The sequence below is a fragment of the Glandiceps talaboti genome, chromosome 7 (assembly GCF_964340395.1).
Source record: "Glandiceps talaboti chromosome 7, keGlaTala1.1, whole genome shotgun sequence".
Taxonomy (NCBI): domain Eukaryota; kingdom Metazoa; phylum Hemichordata; class Enteropneusta; family Spengelidae; genus Glandiceps; species Glandiceps talaboti.
The window spans coordinates 722,574-741,730 of record NC_135555.1 but is presented as its reverse complement, the minus strand read 5'-3'; the positions used below and the strand labels follow the sequence as shown (position 1 = coordinate 741,730).

At 36.8% G+C, this 19,157-nt stretch overlaps 2 protein-coding genes across 2 annotated transcripts in view; one reads left to right on the top strand and one right to left on the bottom strand.

The window, feature by feature from the left end:
* LOC144438335 (calcium-transporting ATPase type 2C member 1-like) overlaps window positions 1-4,724 on the top strand; it is a 31,760-nt gene extending 27,036 nt beyond the window's left edge. The window contains exons 20-23 of the mRNA XM_078127408.1: window positions 436-583; window positions 1,308-1,403; window positions 1,948-2,089; window positions 2,483-4,724. Of these exons, the coding sequence (XP_077983534.1) occupies window positions 436-583; window positions 1,308-1,403; window positions 1,948-2,089; window positions 2,483-2,610 (514 nt within the window). The 3' untranslated portion in view covers window positions 2,611-4,724. The remainder of the gene's footprint in view (window positions 1-435; window positions 584-1,307; window positions 1,404-1,947; window positions 2,090-2,482) is intronic.
* A 6,427-nt stretch (window positions 4,725-11,151) lies between these two features.
* LOC144437325 (uncharacterized) lies at window positions 11,152-14,014 on the bottom strand. The gene is made up of 2 exons (XM_078126248.1): window positions 13,884-14,014; window positions 11,152-12,540 (listed from the first exon to the last, which is right to left on the bottom strand). Exons 1-2 carry the CDS (start codon window positions 14,012-14,014, stop codon window positions 11,169-11,171), a joined length of 1,503 nt encoding a protein of 500 aa, XP_077982374.1. The 3' UTR covers window positions 11,152-11,168.
* Between the last annotated feature and the right edge of the window lie 5,143 nt (window positions 14,015-19,157).

The window sequence follows — 19,157 nt, the reverse complement described above, 5'->3', positions numbered from 1 at the left end:
ATGTACATTATTCATTTGAAAACAATATGACACTGTTGTCAAATAGCCAAACAATATGACACTTGTCAAATAGCCAAAACCATCAATTCTGCATACAATGTGTGTAGTATCTCTTTCCAAGCCAATATCAGTGACATTGTATTCCTGATTTAGTTAGTGCATACATTCAGTGTTAATACAAAATATACAACTATTGTACTTTATGTGGTAAAGATGGTGTGACCTTAATTTTGATGAACTGATACCATTTGTATTTATTTCTATACACATTTATAATAACTGAATAAAAACACTGCAATGAACATCCAACCAAGTTTCATCTTGACTACTCAAGGGATTCCAACTAAATATGTTTTGTAATCATTTCTTAAACTCTTGACTTTAACAAAGTAAATACTATTACTAAATGACATCACTATATCTGTTTATTTTTAGTCTTGGAGTAGAACCAGTTGATAAGGACGTCATACGAAAACCTCCACGTAATGTAAAAGATCCTATGATCACCAAACCATTGATAATTAATGTATTAATGTCAGCGATCATTATTGTCACTGGAACCCTCTATGTCTTCTGGAGAGAGGTGAGATAAGTTTTCCTGCATGCCATTCTATGCCCCACTGTTCATCCTATGTGCCCAACATGTCCTGTTATTCATCCTATGTACCCCACTATTCATACTAATGCCCCACTGTTCATCCTATGTACCCCACTATTCATACTAATGCCCCACTGTTCATCCTATGAGCCCCACTATTCATACTACATGTCCTGTTATTCATCCTATGTGCCCCACTATTCATACTACATGCCCCGCTGTTCATCCTATGTGCCCCACTATTCATACTACATGCCCCACTGTTCATCCTATGCGCCCCACTATTCATACTACATGTCCTGCTATTCATCCTATGCGCCCCACTATTCATACTACATGTCCTGCTATTCATCCTATGTGCCCCACTATTCGTACTACATGCCCCGCTGTTCATCCTATGTGCCCAACATGTCCAGTTATTCATCCTATATACCCCACTATTCATACTAATGCCCCACTGTTCATCCTATGTGCCCCACTATTCATACTACATGCCCCACTGTTCATCCTATGTGCCCCACTATTCATACTACATGCCCCACTGTTCATCATATGAGTCTGCTATGCTCTGCTGTTTGTCCAACATGCCCTGCTATCCTGTGTGCCCCACACTGACTAGTGTACAAAAGACATCTTTTGAGATTTACATCACATTGTGATCATTTATTTCTGTGTCGTTTATTTATTGTTGTTTGTTTCTTGTTTACAGATGAGTGATAACATCATAACACCTCGAGACACAACAATGACATTTACATGTTTTGTGTTTTTTGATATGTTTAATGCGTTGGGTAGTAGATCACAGGTAAGTCACTTCATTTCACTTATAACTGATTATTATGTCTGTGAGGCCAAGTATGTGACACAAATATGTATAATCATACATATGATACATAGTCTTGCATTTTATGTATTCGTTTTTTTTATTGTTTTTATTTACTCATTTAAATTGTTTTTATGGCAGACAATGGAATTGCCTGATAAGGATCAATATAGTTGTATTGTATTGTATTGTATTGTATTGTATTGTATTGTATTGTATTGTATTGTATTGTATTGTATTGTATTGTATTGTACAATGTCCAAAATTAAGTAGGCTTTGTTGTAAAAAGCTCCCTCTAGTGGTTAAAGTGTGGCTTGTATATTTGTTTTAAAGACCATTGCAACATTGAATATCAACTCTTTGAACCACTGTATTTAGAGCATTTCAGAATATAGGAACTTGTAGACACAGTTTATATATATGACCATAATTTTAAAAAATGACAATACTGCAATTTATGGTGCCTGGAATGTTGTCAGAGTAAATTTGTTTGATTATGATGTTATCTTTTTAATTGATTTCACAGACAAAGTCTATTTTTACAATTGGACTCTTCACAAATAGAATGTTTTTGTATGCCGTTGGTGGATCTATCCTAGGTCAGATGATGGTAATTTATTTCCCACCTCTACAAGCTGTGTTTCAAACAGAAGCTTTATCTGGACAAGGTATGAGAAATAGTCCGATAGTCTATGGAATAATTCATCCTCTTTGTGGTGCAAAAATATTTAATATAAATACTAGCAGTATTTTACTTTTATCAACCAAACCTACCTTCAACTGTTAACAGTCAAAATGATGGAGAAACGATTGTAGTAAACAGATTTAAAATTACAACAAAACTTATATGCAAGAAATTTTGCAAAGTTAAATACTTAGTGATAGTGTTAATGTAAACAGCCAGGCATTGTAAATAGAAACTGATGATTGTGATCAAAAGGTCAAAGGTTATAGGTCAGTATGTGGTCACTGAAGTAGTTGTATGAGAAGCTACTGGTATATCTAGGTATGATGACCATTGTATTAACATATTGGTACTTCTGTCTCCTTGTGTTTTGCAGATATCATGTTTTTAGTCTGTTTGACATCAAGTGTATTCATCGCTTCTGAAGTCAAGAAACTCGTCCAGAGGTCAAGAGAGAGAAAATATGCCAGTGTCAGTCAACATTATGACTTTGATTATGTGTAATATAGATTTGATCTTTTACTTCATATTCACCTCCAGTCTTATAACTGCTTGTCTTTTTATTCAAATTTGTCATTCCAGTAAGAGGTGTCATTCCAATCAGAGGGTGTTATTCAAAATTAGGGATTGCCATTCCAATCAGAGGGTGTTATTCCAAATTAGGGGTTGCCATTCCAGTCAGGGGGTGTCATTCCAATGAGAGAGTGCAATCCCATTTAGCGGATACCATTTCAGTATGTCAATGTGAGTCCAATCAAGGGGTGTCATTCCAATCAGGGAGTGTCTTTCTAATCAGTCAGGGGGTGTTGCCTATCCAAACAGGGGGTGCCATCACTATTTGTGTGCCTTCTTTATAGTATTAGACATATTAACTCACTGATATAAACACAGCAATAAAGATCATTGTTGCAGAAAGATTTTTGTTGAAGGCCTGTCTTTCATTGACTGTCTTATGATATAAATCTCTGTCAATCACTATTTGTGGTTTTCACTTTGTGTATATAAGAACTCTCATTCTTTTGTTTTTATGAATTTTGTAAGATAATACACAGAAAATAAAGTTTTAGAACAAGGTAGTTTAGGTCACAGTGAAGGGATGGGAGTTGGGTCATCATAACAGGAAGACCAGGGATAAGGCCATAGTGTAGGGATGGGAATTGGGTCGTCATAACAGGAAGACCAGGGATAAGGTCATAGTAAAGGGATGGAAGTTGGGTTGTCATAACAGGAAGACCAGGGATAAGGCCAAAAACAAGAAAAATTGTTTCTGGTCAGGACATTTGTCTGAAGTGATGTGATGACATGGTTTTTTTGCTTTTGTTTTTTGTTATTCTCAACAAACCTGTCGCTCAATCTACTATTTATGGCAGTTACTGTTCTTTTTATTTAGTACTTTAGAGCAAGTGTGTGTTCTTGTTCATGATTGAATCTGCAGTTGTCTTTTAGTTGTCTTAAAAAAAGACCGAGGCGAGGGTATGTCAGTGATGCGCATGCTGACCAGAAACAATTCTTCTTCTTTTTTGGGGGCAAACACTTGTATCATTCACAGTACATGGGTATAACGTGACTACGCCCTCTACCATGGTTGAACTAAATGAGGGCACTGTTGTATTGTCAGCTCTATCAATGTTTTCTGTATGCAGTATTGATATCATAAGATTTCTGAAGTAGAGTTGCACTTGTGAGACTTTGATGTATGACGACAGTAACATAATTCAACACGATAGAACTGTTAGAAGTGACAGTAACAGAGCACTTGTCATTTTAATAGTGAGATTTCTAACTCTTCTAAATTTATACCATTGGTAATATGATGTTTGTATTTTTTGGAATACATGTATTTGACTTGAAGGAAAATGTTACAACACAAACCATGCTTAGATTTATTATAATAAACATTTAGTAAAACTAAACTATCCTGAAAGGTATCTCACTTTTTAAAACTTAATAAACAGACATCAAAATGCAGAATGACTTCAAATGTACAGCCAAAGACTAACCTATATTAGAGCTTTAGGATAAGGAATTTCTGAGTAAAAGTGAGTTATTTTTCTGTAAGACAGACACAAATATTAAGTTTATATGTGAAGGTATATGTGTTTATTAGATAGCATGGATCTATGTTTGAAATATTACAAACACCACACTTGTCTCTATTTACTAAGACTGAAAGCATTTCTTGATGTTAGTGGAAATGTTCATACTAATAATTTTTGGAGGTTACATAAAATGACAAACATCTGTGGTCGATTGTGAATTTCAAATGGAAATGTACTTGCTCTGTTGAAGTAATAATTTTGGTGATTTTTGAAAGAAGATAATTACATGTATGTTGTTGTTGTTGTTGTTGTTGTTGTTGTCAAAGCTATGCTGTCTCTGTCAACTATGTCACTGCACAACAAGTATAGTGAGTGCACAAAGAAATCTGTGAGGGCGCTATTCATGATGTTAAATTGATAGTTTGTATAGTGAAAGAAGAAGAGAAGATCATAGATCAAACAACTGAAATATCTGCTTCTAAGTTCTATGTCTGTAACGTTAGACTTTACATCTGAGATATTCATTGTTTCACTTATCATAGGAAAATCGTTTGTTTGATAGAAGTGCACATATGTAAATGAAACGACCATTTTAAGGTGATGTCGAATTTAAAAGTTATAGAAAATTTGTAAATTGCTTAATTTAAATGATTTTTTTCCTTGCATTTGATATTCATCTTAAACGTAAATGACTTTAAAAAAAGAGTTGTAAAAATTTTGAACTCAGCGTTTGTATCAAATCGAAATTTGTGAAACTAATGCAATACCTGAATATGGAAAGTCTAAATTTAGCACCGAATTTATCTGCATTTGTCATGTTAACCATATTAGATTCAAGATGGCAACTATAGATAAATCAAGAAGACTACACTATGGCTGCAGTAAGTTGAATTCAAAATGGCTGCCAAAGTGTATAGAAATATGGTAAACATTACAATATTCAAATAGTGAATTATTACAAAACAATTCTAAGATTCTTGCTCCATTTTGTGGGACACTTTTTTTTCTTTAAAGATTTCACGGATTAGTCAATTTTTATTTCCAGTACTGGTCAGCAATGCACTTATTCTATCCGTGATTTAATATTTGTTTAAACACATGGTAGCATTTAGAATCACAATCTAGTAAAAAAACAACATAATCTTCTTTAAGTTGACTTTGTTCATACAGCTGTGCCAGGGTTTGACATGATGCACTAATGGAGTGATGCATATGAAATAAGAGCAAGAGTTACGAACACTAAGCCCAAAGTATTTTTTTTTACTTCAGCCTGTTTTTGAAGTCCAGCAAAATGATAGAGACTATGATGGTTAGGTTTTAATGAAATTAGAGCAAAGGTTTGGTTGTTACTGGCACAGTTTTATCAAAGGTTTGGTTGTTACTGTTACAGTTTTATCAATACAAAGTTGTTGTTGTATGAAAAGTTTTGCCCAGTCTTCATGAGATGTGCACTTAGATATAAATGGCATTATTTACCAACATCACATTATTTACCTGCATCACCATCTTTATGATATCCATACATTACATTTCACATTTATGTTCCAAGTATGCCTTCAAATAAATTATCTTGTGCAGTATTTGTGAAAAAGAAGATTTCACAATAGTTAGGATCTCTATACATTGTACCATTCTTTAGGTAAGGAGATTTTCAATAAAATCAGAGGTTTTGTAATTCTACCCATATTTTGGAACCTGTGTTGTGTAGTTAGGTGTTATCATTGTCCTGTAGATAGCATCAGTGACATGTAAGTTGTAGGTTGTAGTAATCAGTAGTTGTAAGTTGACACTTGCACAAAGGGAAGAACTTTCTCTCCTTTTGTAGAGATTTTATTTATGAAATAAAAGTTGATATTTATGATAAAGTGTGGTAGTTGTAATTCAGGATATGAATGCAGTCAAGATGTAAAGCTTATTGTAAACAAAGCTAGTAAACAGAAACTAAAACTATGTATGTTAGAAGTTGGTATGGTATGTTGGTACATGTCTAATGTTTGACAAATACAACAATGCACGGTACATAAAAATGCACACCCATCATGCCTGTAGTGCATACTGTATGTGACATTATACCATCAACATAGTCACAACATTAGATGTAGATGGAACTCAGGGCAAGCATTGAGAAATTATCACCAAATTGGAAAATATTAATTATGCAAATTAGTCATTATATGCAGTCCATACCCACCATACATTTATGACATATGTAACATAGTCTCTTCAACATAGTCATGGCATTAGATGACATTAGAGCAACCACTGGATGGGGTTTTATCCAGGCTTCAACCACTGCATGGGGTTTTATCCAAGCTTCAACCACTGGATGGGGTTTTATCCAAGCTGCAACCACTGGATAGGGTTTTATCCAAGCTTCAACCACTGGATGGGGTTTTGTCCAAGCTGCAACCACTGGATGGGGTTTTGTCCAAGCTGCAACCACTGGATGGGGTTTTGTCCAAGCTGCAACCAATGGCATTAGATGACATTAGAGCAACCACCGGATGGGGTTTTATCCAAGCTGCAACCACCGGATGGGGTTTTATCCAAGCTGCAACCACTGGATGGGGTTTTATCCAAGCTGCAACCACTGGATGGGATTTTGTCCAAGCTGCAACCACTGGATGGGGTTTTGTCCAAGCTGCAACCACTGGATGGGGTTTTATCCAAACTGCAACCACTGGAAGGGGTTTTATCCAAGCTGCAACCACTGGATGGGGTTTTGTCCAAGCTGCAACCACTGGATGGGGTTTTATCCAAGCTGCAACCACTGCATGGGGTTTTATCCAAGCTTCAACCACTGGATGGGGTTTTATCCAAGCTACAACCACTGGAAGGGATTTTGTCCAAGCTGCAACCACTGGAAGGGATTTTGTCCAAGCTGCAACCACTGGATGGGGTTTTGTCCAAGCTGCAACCACTGCATGGGGTTTTGTCCAAGCTGCAACCACTGGATGGGGTTTTATCCAAGCTACAACCACTGGAAGGGATTTTGTCCAAGCTGCAACCACTGGAAGGGATTTTGTCCAAGCTGCAACCACTGGAAGGGATTTTGTCCAAGCTGCAACCACTGGATGGGGTTTTGTCCAAGCTGCAACCACTGGATGGGGTTTTATCCAAGCTGCAACCACTGGATGGGGTTTTATCCAAGCTGCAACCACTGGATGGGGTTTTGTCCAAGCTTCAACCACTGGATGGGGTTTTGTCCAAGCTGCAACCACTGGATGGGGTTTTGTCCAAGCTTCAACCACTGGATGGGGTTTTGTCCAAGCTGCAACCACTGGATGGGGTTTTATCCAAGCTGCAACCACTGGATGGGGTTTTGTCCAAGCTTCAACCACTGGATGGGGTTTTGTCCAAGCTTCAACCACTGGATGGGGTTTTGTCCAAGCTTCAACCACTGGATGGGGTTTTGTCCAAGCTGCAACCACTGGAAGGGATTTTATCCAAGCTGCAACCACTGGATGGGATTTTGTCCAAGCTGCAACCACTGGAAGGGATTTTGTCCAAGCTGCAACCACTGGAAGGGATTTTGTCCAAGCTGCAACCACTGGAAGGGATTTTGTCCAAGCTGCAACCACTGGAAGGGATTTTGTCCAAGCTGCAACCACTGGAAGGGATTTTGTCCAAGCTGCAACCACTGCATGGGGTTTTGTCCAAGCTGCAACCACTGGATGGGATTTTGTCCAAGCTGCAACCACTGCATGGGGTTTTGTCCAAGCTGCAACCACTGGATGGGATTTTGTCCAAGCTGCAACCACTGGATGGGATTTTGTCCAAGCTGCAACCACTGGAAGGGGTTTTATCCAAGCTGCAACCACTGGATGGGATTTTGTCCAAGCTGCAACCACTGGATGGGATTTTGTCCAAGCTGCAACCACTGGATGGGATTTTGTCCAAGCTGCAACCACTGGAAGGGATTTTGTCCAAGCTGCAACCACTGCATGGGGTTTTGTCCAAGCTGCAACCACTGGAAGGGATTTTGTCCAAGCTGCAACCACTGGATGGGATTTTGTCCAAGCTGCAACCACTGGATGGGATTTTATCCAAACTGCAACCACTGGATGGGGTTTTACCCAAGCTGCATTTCATTATGCTGAGGGAATCCAGAAAATGAATTTTCAACAATTCTGCATCATGTAACCTTTCTAAAATAAAGTTATGAAAATTGGCATTTCTGGCTCAGAAGAGTCCTGCTGTACACTGGGGTGAGGCATTCTGGGAAACAAACAAAGTTAGGAGCTCCTAATCACTTAAAACATATGCTTAAAAGAATAACCTGAGTATTTTTTGGGCATAGGTTAACGAGATGCTTAGCTCCTAATTTTGTTTCCCAGAATGCCTCACCCCAATGTACAGCTGGACTCTAAAATGATAACGATATAGAATAAAATTGAATTTCAAACACTCATTCATGAATATTTTTATATAAATTTTTATTTATTGAAATAACATCACAATGACGTCATACAGAACATGCTTTAGAGCTGCCATGCTAAACTGTTTATGTACACAAGGAAATATCCTTGTCGATTTTTAAAGTTTTAATGTCAAAAATTTAAATTTAAATTTTTTATTTTGTCTTGATTTTTCTGAAATAAGCGATGCCGGACACTTGCGGACCACCGCACTATCTCTAGTTTGTCTTTAAATGACTTCATGTCACAATCTTGTGGCTTCATGCTGTATGGTTTCTGATCAGAGTTAAAGTCGATATAAAGACACATATATAGTGTATGTTGTATAAAGTATTCCATGTATATATTGTATCAATGGTGAGGGCACTCGTCCACTGTTGCTATGTGTTGCTAGGATGCTAGTTATGAGATGGTACCATGAGTTTGAATCCTAACCCTCTCCATATTGCCACATCACGTGTAAAAGATTCGCAACCCTCTCCGTACTTCCACAACATGTGTAAAAAATTAGATAACAATAGATATGATTCCTTTTATAACCAGGAAATAATTTAATGAAAATATGATATCCAACCAACACAGGAAATTATTGGTGGGGTCTTTAAGTCTATGTATGACTTGCTGATTTTTACCGCCCAAATACGTCCGGCAATAAGAATGGTCATAATCAAGTTGGGGTAAATGGTGTTTACTTGATGGTCTTTTTACAGGTACTGGTAGTTGTAATGTCAATTCGACAAGAATCGTCTGAATTAGCACAATGGGCTTGTTAAAATGTAGTTTCATTTTCCAATCAACTGTTGTTTTCAGAGGTGAATGTTTCCTACCAAATTTTCCAACATTGCAGCACGTCAATTTGTTGTTGGAGTTCCTGAATTTAAGACAGACACATGCACGGACACTTTCATCTGTCCATTCTTTCATCCGTCAATACATACATACATGCATCTATCCATCCATGCGCACGTGTTCGCACGCACACACACACACGCGCGCGCGCGCGCATGCACACACACACACACACACACACACACACACACACACACACACACGTGACAAGAGAAGATGTAATGCTCATTACGGAAAAGTAGATTGCCTTAACTACAAGGTGTTACTTTTCGTTCTGTTTTATATAGCTAGGTAAAAATCTAGGTCAAACCAGGAATAGACTTTATGTGAGTAAGATTTCTATAAGATCTGATTTATGTACACTTGTGAAAGTGAAATTAACAATGCATATTTTACAGACTAGCCGAAAGCAACGTCAATCAAGTGAAATCAATCACATTTCATATAAATCAAATACCTACAAATTATTCAATAATTTGTCATGATATCAATGACTGGGTTTTTGTTCAATAAATTAATGTCCATATTGAAATTTTAAAATGACTTTGATGTATTGATTTGATATTTAGAGCTTTGTCATATTAATCATGTAAAATAATTTAATTTGTATCTGAAACTAACCAGATGGCTTTGATATTGCAAATATCAATCACCGTGACTATGTACAATCAATAAATAAGCAGGAAATTCATTAATTAATTAGAACACAAAAATTAACATAACAAAGAAACATCATCTGAAAGCTATGTGTTGATTCATTGTCTGTTTGTTATCCCTTTCCTAATCTATATAGTATATATTCTCCAAATTGAATTCTCGATCACAACTTTCACCGTGGCGATATTTTATTCCAGTTCTAATATCGTAATAAAATTAATTAATCTCAACTTTCACCGTGGCGATATTTTATTCCAGTTCTAATATCGTAATAAAATTAATTAATCTCAACTTTCACCGTGGCGATATTTTATTCCAGTTCTAATATCGTAATAAAATTAATTAATCTCAACTTTCACCGTGGCGATATTTTATTCCAGTTCTAATATCGTAATAAAATTAATTAATCTCAACTTTCACCGTGGCGATATTTTATTCCAGTTCTAATATCGTAATAAAATTAATTAATCTCAACTTTCACCGTGGCGATATTTTATTCCAGTTCTAATATCGTAATAAAATTAATTAATCTCAACTTTCACCGTGGCGATATTTTATTCCAGTTCTAATATCGTAATAAAATTAATTAATCACAACTTTCACCGTGGCGATATTTTATTCCAGTTCTAATATCGTAATAAAATTAATTAATCACAACTTTCACCGTGACGATATTTTATTCCAGTTCTAATATCGTAATTAAATTATTTAATCTCCACGAAATTCGCGTGCATCTTTTTTTCCTCAATATTCGAAATAAATTCCCTTTCTCGAAAAGATTGGAAAAGCCAGGCTTTAAATTATACAGTTACATTGTACTTTGCCTGTTTGTCATTTACCAGATTTCACGAGGTCTTGACCCTGTGACCCGGAGGTGTAACTTACGAGCAAATTATGTAAATATAGTTACGAATTTAGGGCAGTAATTGGCGTCTTGGAAAGTTCAAATATGGATGGAACTTCATTTGAGAAATAAACGAATGTGATCTGCAGAACAGGGCTCGAAATATTGCATAGAAGCACAATCAGAATGTATGCTATAAAAGTCAGAGGTATTGCTTGAAAAGAAAATATATCAAAATTGATAAAATATTTTCCCTTAGAATTTAAAAACTGCCTGGAGTTCTTTGAGTATCATATGGAAGGCGTCTTGACTTTTTGATGATGACGGGTAGGAGTACTGTAAATACCTTCTAACTTTGGCAAGATTATTTTGTAGAAATTCTACTGTTTCATCAGGCATATCTCTCAGCATCTCAACAATATCGGGTTCCTCAAACATGAACGTTTCGAGTCCGAAATTTAATGTGAATTCACTGTAATTTATATGTCTCTGAAATGGATATTTTACATTCAGATATTCAGGTAAAAAGATAACGGGGATGCAGCCGGCGACAATCGCGTCGTAGAAGGATTTCCGCGTCGGCGAATCTCCCGGTGGCTGTAAGCAAAAAATGCTATGTTGCATCCATTGCATGGTGGGTAATTTGGTCGGATGCGCACACTCTGGTGTAACGTACCAAACGCCTTCGTACGTATAATCTTCGTAGTCACTAGGGTGTGACGTCATGTATGACTCATAAGTCTCTTTTGTCCAGTTCATCTGGGATTTCAAAATTTCACGTAGTTCATGGTTATTTCTATCACTTGCTGCCATGAACACCAGGATATTTCTGTTTGTATTTGTACTAGTTGTTTCTGGGGGATCATAAAAGTTGACAGTGCGCGCGTTTGAGCGAGTGTGTTTTGTTGCTAGGAGATGACCGTAACTGGGATACGGCGCAACAAGGATGTGTTGTTCACTCCTTTTGAAGTAACTTCTGTACGCCGGATTGTATTCTTCTTCGATTCCAATAAACTGGATTTCATTGGCGTAGTCGAATTCAGACAGAATTCCACATCTCTGGCTCCAATGTTCCCGCTCTATTTTTGCAAGAGCCATGGCATGTGGTTTCCCCATATCAAAATATGGCCATTTCTCGGTGATGTAATGCCACATTTCTTGATGTAGTGTAATTAAATCGAAGCTTGATTTTTGGAAAGATCGACAGAAGCATGCGATACCTGGGTAGAATGGTATATAATATAAATCAGCTTCACTAGCATTCTTAGTTCGGTACGACGAATACATCATCTTCTCATGAAGTATGACTTCTAATGAAAATTGATGCGTATCTCTCACACTGACATCCTTGTATCCTAGCAACTCTGGTCCCATGCCGAAATTGTTTTCATCCAACTGGAAACATTTATCGATTGTCTGCACACAACGAGCAAGATCTCTATTAAATTTCGATGGTAAGTCATACACATATATTTTGAATGGCTTCACTGGATATTTTTCGATGACGTGACCACCTGTGTCTTCATTAGTTAGACTGCCCTCCACGTCCACATTATTTTGTTCCATGTGTATTGTTTCACTCGTATCAGCTCTGTTCGTTTTTTCCGGGGCAGTGTTTTCTTGGAACCTGATAACAAAATTACACACATACACTGAGTTTATATTAACGATGTAGTATTTACTAAAAGCTGCATCAATGACGATGGCTTTTACTTGTACGATGAATATTTAATTATTCTTGTGATTTTTGAAATAATGTCTACTCTCAAAACATCATTATACATCATTGATAAGTTATCTATCCTTATTTGTCTCTGTGTCAAATTTTATATAGACGAATATTTTCGCCGTTTCGTACGTAGAAATATGATGTATGATGATTCTCCGAAAATAGTATTTAGTTTAAACCAACAAGAATGCATTCAGTGAGTTGGGATTTGTCACCTGTATTGCCATTGACTGTACGCTCTGTCATTCCATGCATATTAGTTTCTGAATTAATTCTAGTTCTAATTCACTCAGACCACTCTAGAGAATTCTATATAGTGGTCTGAGAGTACACTTAGAGCTCCGTGTCTTCTATTGATTCATCTGCAATCCGATACAAACACAATGTAGAACGATATAAACAGAATTGAAAACATTTTATTCTCAATCCTCACCCATATGGTTAGTTTAGAGTCTTGACTATGTCTATTGACATCACAGTGGTTGACAGTATATCGACACACCTAGCATGTTTACTGTGTTTATGGTATAGTCCGTTCAATCTCTCATTTTTAAACGGAATGAGAGATTGAAAGAATATACCGTACGAACCGTAAACAGGTACAACACATCGAATAACAAGTAGAAAGCACTATCAAACCTTTAAAACATCTCGAATGAATTCACCTATCAAAATATCAGCTCATTTTCGGTGTTTCTGACTGTTTGTACGCCATGATTGCCAAATTGAGTGTTACAATTGCTTGTATACACTACAAAACCATAGCATTTTAAAGAGATGTGCTGTATTTATTAGTTATCGTCCCCGTGGCCTAGTTGCTCAATAAGCACAAAATATAACACACTTGTCTGAGTAAAACGTTGCACGAATACTGACAATGAACGTGCAAGGATTAAGCAAATTATGACTTAAAAAAACACGCACGTGAATTTGAGCAAGAGTTTTGTAGATTGATTTGAAACGATACAACAACATGACATTTTCGTGATATAAGAAAACTGTGCAATCAATGGAGAAATCACGTCGTTTTTATTTCACAGTACACTGATTTCATCAAATTGCCAAAGGGTCGTAATATGAGCTACGTCACCATTCTAACATTACTTGGAAACCAGAACGTACACGGTACTACACGGGTACTCGTGAATATTCAACACAACCACCAATGAACACAGTGCTAATTGAGACACTGCAATCTTTCATATATATTCCATACGATGGTGAAATAAATAAGTACTCACATTAAACTGCCGGAAGGCGGCTCTTTGGAAGTAGTACCGGTATTGACGAATATCCATATCCAACAGGCGAAGAAAAAAAGAAAGGCGAAAGCGACAAGAATATAACGACGTTTTCTAATGTAGCTATACATGGCAACCGAGTATTTACTTCAACAGCGATTCACTGTCAAATGGTATTCGTTACTTAATTAGTTAATTAATGAGAAACTAATCAATACCATTACGTTATCTTTGTAGTTGCATGATTGTTCAGTTAATATCAATTTACACTGTCTCCAAAAAATAACACAGATGCACGGGTGTCGATGAAATGAACAAAAGAGAGAAGAGTGAGGACAAGATCTTATTGTTCATTTATAGCGATGATGGAAATGTACAGTAGAAATGTATATTCAAGAATGTTTAGTAAATCCACTACGTTGTTGGCACAGTATAGTTTGGAGGTTAACATTTATGGCAACCTTTATGTAGTTTTTAAACCACACATCTTCATTATAGTCAGATTGTCGTGTCCTGCAAAAATCCTTTGAGAAAATATGGTTATTAAAGCAGCGAATGTTTCAGATTACAGCCAGCGGCTTTCCTATTTGAAGCCAGTTGATTCCCATTCTGTATAGATCCTTGGATAAATATCATCTCTATAAGCTTTCTCTTGTATTCATTATTTCGATGTCTTCTGGATTATGTACACAATCCCTACATCTATTCCATCACAGTTGTTTACTTCATTTCCTCTACATCCTTCAAATATACCGGGATTCCATTTCACGCAGTCATTGTAAATTTCCTCGTGTGTAAATGGCGCCTTGCCGTCTAGAGCATGTATACAGGTGAGAATGCGGTAAAGCTATATAGATGCATACAGTGAACGTTGTGCCCCCTGACACACATACATGACTAATCGAAAATTATTTCGCCCTTTCCCGGTTTCCATCGAGATTTGTAAACGCTTGTCAATTGTACATTTCTATGATCGATCGATGGAAAAATTGGAACCAAATAACTCTTGGGTGCTGGATCAGTATCAGACGATGTTCATATCAAATGTCCATTTCAGAGAAGACTGCTAAATGCAACAGCCTTCGCCCAGACAATGGAAAGCTCCCTCAGACAGATCAGTTGAAATAACGCCGAACTGTAATAAACTTAAACGTGTGAACGGGAATGATATATGTCGAGTAACACAACACTAAGGTGACACCTCATAATGTATTCCGAACAATAAATATGGAAATTAACAAGCATTACGGATATTACAAGGACTGGTCCGAACCATTTAATATATTTCAATAGGCATGGATGTATTCAAGTGTTTCCAAATTCAATAGCTACCCATTCAACGTGTTCTTGTGTGTATGTGTTTTTTTCTTGTGTGGAAGGATTTGTGTACATGTACCGGGGTGTTTTGTAATTGCTGTTTTATCAATAGTAAATGTTTTCATGTGGTATTTAGAAAATAATGAACGAGTCCGGGATTTTTCGATGAATAAGGGTAGTCTTGTCGTTGAAAAGATGTAAAAGTTAAAATCCCTTGACCATTCTATACAGGACTTCTTCGTTTCTGTCACTGGTGAACACGGTAAATTATTGTAGCAGCTTTTCGTAGAGAAATAGTGAGGCGTACACCCCTGTGGATTATTTAGGACGTCCCATCATTCTAATTCTTCATCTTCTTCAATGGTAACCAGTTAGAGCAGCCTTTTAGCGAGGTGACACATCTGGTGTCAAACACACAATGGGGCACAAAATAAATGAATAGGCGCAAACACCTCGGCAGCTGCCTTTAAATGACTTATTATTAGACTGCGATCTAATTGTCTAATATACCGCATGGAATATCAATGAGGTGTGCAGACTTTTTCAAGCCCAGCGACCAGAGGAGGTTCCATATGACAAAACAGGTGACTTTTCGTCAAAAGTCAAATCGGGTAATTGATGCACGGCTGTTGATCTCTATCGACGCTTTCCTCTAAATTGTGATGGGATTTACTTTCACCTAAAAAGCAATCTTACATGATGCAAAATTAAAATGTGATGCCAGAATAAAGTGTGGTATTCGACTGTGGGAGGACATAAAGGTGAGATAGAAAAAAACAGGGAGAAGAGAGGAAGCGAAATATATAGAAGAAACGAGAAGAGGGATACGCGAGAAAGGGAGACACGTTTTAGAGAGACAGGGTTGTATGGTGAGATTGAAATAAGACATCTTAGATATACATGATATCAAATTATATGATCTGAGTACTATCCTACAAACAATGTGAACGTGACGAGTGAATCATACACTGTGTATTGTACATCGTTAACTGTTACTGTATACGGTTCTCTGTAATAATTCTCAATTAAGTGGAAATGATTCATGGATGACATACTAACGAATGACATACTTTGAGCATCTGATATCTACCATGCAGTGCGTACAACCACTGCAATATCATAGTGTAATCTATGTGCATCTGTTATCAACCATGCAGTAAATACAACCACTGCAATGTAGTGTAATCTATGTGGAATACTCTATGGTTTGGGTTTTCGAGTAGTGGCCTAGTACTTAGGAATAGTATTATATACCTATACATAGAGTTTATTAGTATCACTTCTTTCCATTTTGTTCGTTTGTTAGTCAGTAATTAGACCCTTAAAACCACTTCTCATGTAAGTATTAAATAGTGCCTGTCAAGTACTAATTAATGACACACACACACACGTATGCGCACAAAACCATACGTGTAAAGAATAACCAAAAGATAGAACATTGCCTAGCGCGCATACGTACCGTAAACCTACTTTAATTTGTGTGTCGTGCGCGCGTGTATGTGTCTGTGAGTGTGAGAGACTAGAGATTAGATACAGACAGACAGACAGACAGACAGCGGAAGGCATACACAAATACATTGGCATGGCTGTCACCCAAATCATCATTGAATATAGCTTTTTGAAGGTATTAATTTTTAAAAATGTACTCGGTAAACAACCGCTCCTGGGGTTTAATTTGGTTCAAGTCATGAGCAAAATATTTCAGGGGGGGGACCTTTCAGACCAGCAGAATTTTCACCCCCTCCCCTTTTGAACCCTCATTATTTTTCATGCCCCCGCCCAGTTTCTCCCCAGGCTCCCCCTGTCGTAACTTCTGACCCCAGCCTAAAAGTCCTCTGGTAAGTGTCCTGGCCACAAGTCTATACTTGAACACTATCATAGCTATGATGCCTGCATATTTAACTCTAAACTCCAAATAATTTAACTTCATGAATACTGCATCTTAGCCAATTAAATAATGTTTCGGTACACGAGTGTTGCATTACGTGTCATACAATTAGTATGTTAGAGTTTAAGTGCCGTCATATACCACTTACTCTATGTCCATTAGCAAGAATTGACAATTTCCATAATTTAGTGAAAACAAGAGGTCAGACAATTATCCCACAAATGAACAATGCATAGTAAAAGTAACATTCTAAAATATCAATACCTCAACATTGATTAGGAACAATATTATGTATTGATACCTATTTACATATTAATTGGCTGGGAATATTTCTTACCTGTAACCATAGCAACGAGCCGTGATGTATATCAACGACTCCGATCGATACAGATATAAATGTTAAAAGGTGTCAACAATTGCCGGGAAATTGAGAAATTGATTGACGATTTAGTATTTTAGATGAAAGAAATGATATTCTTTATTTAAAAGTTTGTCACGGATGGCACCGTGAATGTGTATACAGTGATAACAGACAATCACGATAATAGTTATTTTATACACGACGTCACAACATTCCCCACTGTATCCAAATACATCAATTTATTTTTTCAGCTGCAGATGCTACACAGACAGTTAGGTGGACAAAGATGTCCCATAGCACCTTACGACAACTGAATTGTAAGACTTAGATGCCAAATAGCGACCTCGGTTTTAAAAAGGATGGATGCCTGTGGGAAGACCTGTATTTGATTATTGTTGTCTCAAATGTCAATGTATTACAATGTCATCGTATAAAATATCTCGTTTCAATGGTCTACTATTTCACGAAACGTTAAATATTGAGGAATTCGTGAAAATTCTACAATGTATTAAATTATATGGATAAACATACATGGGTGATAATGACAGCTTACTATTATGAGTTACACAGAATGAAGGCCTAGTTACATGTCTAGAAATCTCATTTCATGCTGAGTTAGAAAAAAAAGACTACTTGAAAATATTGCAACATCGCTAACAAATATACTGAAAAATATACATGTAGATAATATTTGTATTTTTGTCCCTTAAAGAAAACTGCTGTATTTCAATTTGACAAAAACCACACACGTCTATGTGGCATTGGGTGTCCAACTATGCAAATGAGATGACCGCAATGTTATCGACCTGTGTATTATCCCCGTATTTAATAAAATGCATTCACCAATTGCAAGTAGAATGCGCATGCGTTTTAAAACCAAAGTTCGTGTCGCTGTCAATTACGTTGGGTATTCTGCTGGTCTATTTATGGTATTTATTCAAATTTTACTTCATCTTATTATTAAGGTTTCTAGACAATTACTAGTATTTCATGTCATCAACCACAAAAATATCAATTGTCAGAACATAAAATTGTCTATCGTCATTGGAAGAAATCAACTTAGGTCACATAAATATAAATATCAATGGAATTTCTGAAATTTGCGATCTAAATATTCCTAGTTGTATAATACATATATATATGTATATATGTGTGTGTGTGTGTGTGTGTGTGTGTGTGTGTGTGTGTGCGCGCACGTGCATGCGTGCGTGCGTGTGTGTGTGTATATGTGTGTATGTATGTGTGTGTGTGTGTGTGTGTTTGTGTGTGTGTTTTGTATTGTGTACATTTCATAGATTCAAATAAAACAGTTTGTTGGGAGAATAGCTTGTTCTCGAGACTAATCGAGTTATTTGGTACAGGGAAAGAAACGAGAAGACGACGGTACGAGAGACAGATATGGCGAAAGGATGGATTCTTGTTAAAAACTGGTTGAGCAGAGCGCTTGAAGGGTTTGTGTACATAAATCGATTGCAGAAAATGTTGGCTAAAGGCTAGATGGAGATAAAGATACATTGATTGGCTGAAGGCTAGATGGATAAACAAATCCATTGATGGATAAAGTGAGAGAGAGAAAAGGACTGACGTAGATAGATAAGTAATTACAGGAACTGATAGCAGTACATGGATAGTACTTTATCAGCATTACTATGTTCACATTTGTATGTTGATGCAATACAACACGGATTAGTCTAACACAGTCCCTAGG

What these genes read in the sequence shown, in the direction of transcription:
- LOC144437325 (XM_078126248.1), bottom strand. Translation starts at nt 14,014, where the DNA reads ATGTATAGCTACATTAGAAAACGTCGTTATATTCTTGTCGCTTTCGCC. An exon ending in CCGCCTTCCGGCAGTTTAAT is followed by an intron (nt 12,541 to 13,883) that starts GTGAGTACTTAT and finishes TTTTGTTATCAG; the next exon opens with GTTCCAAGAAAACACTGCCC.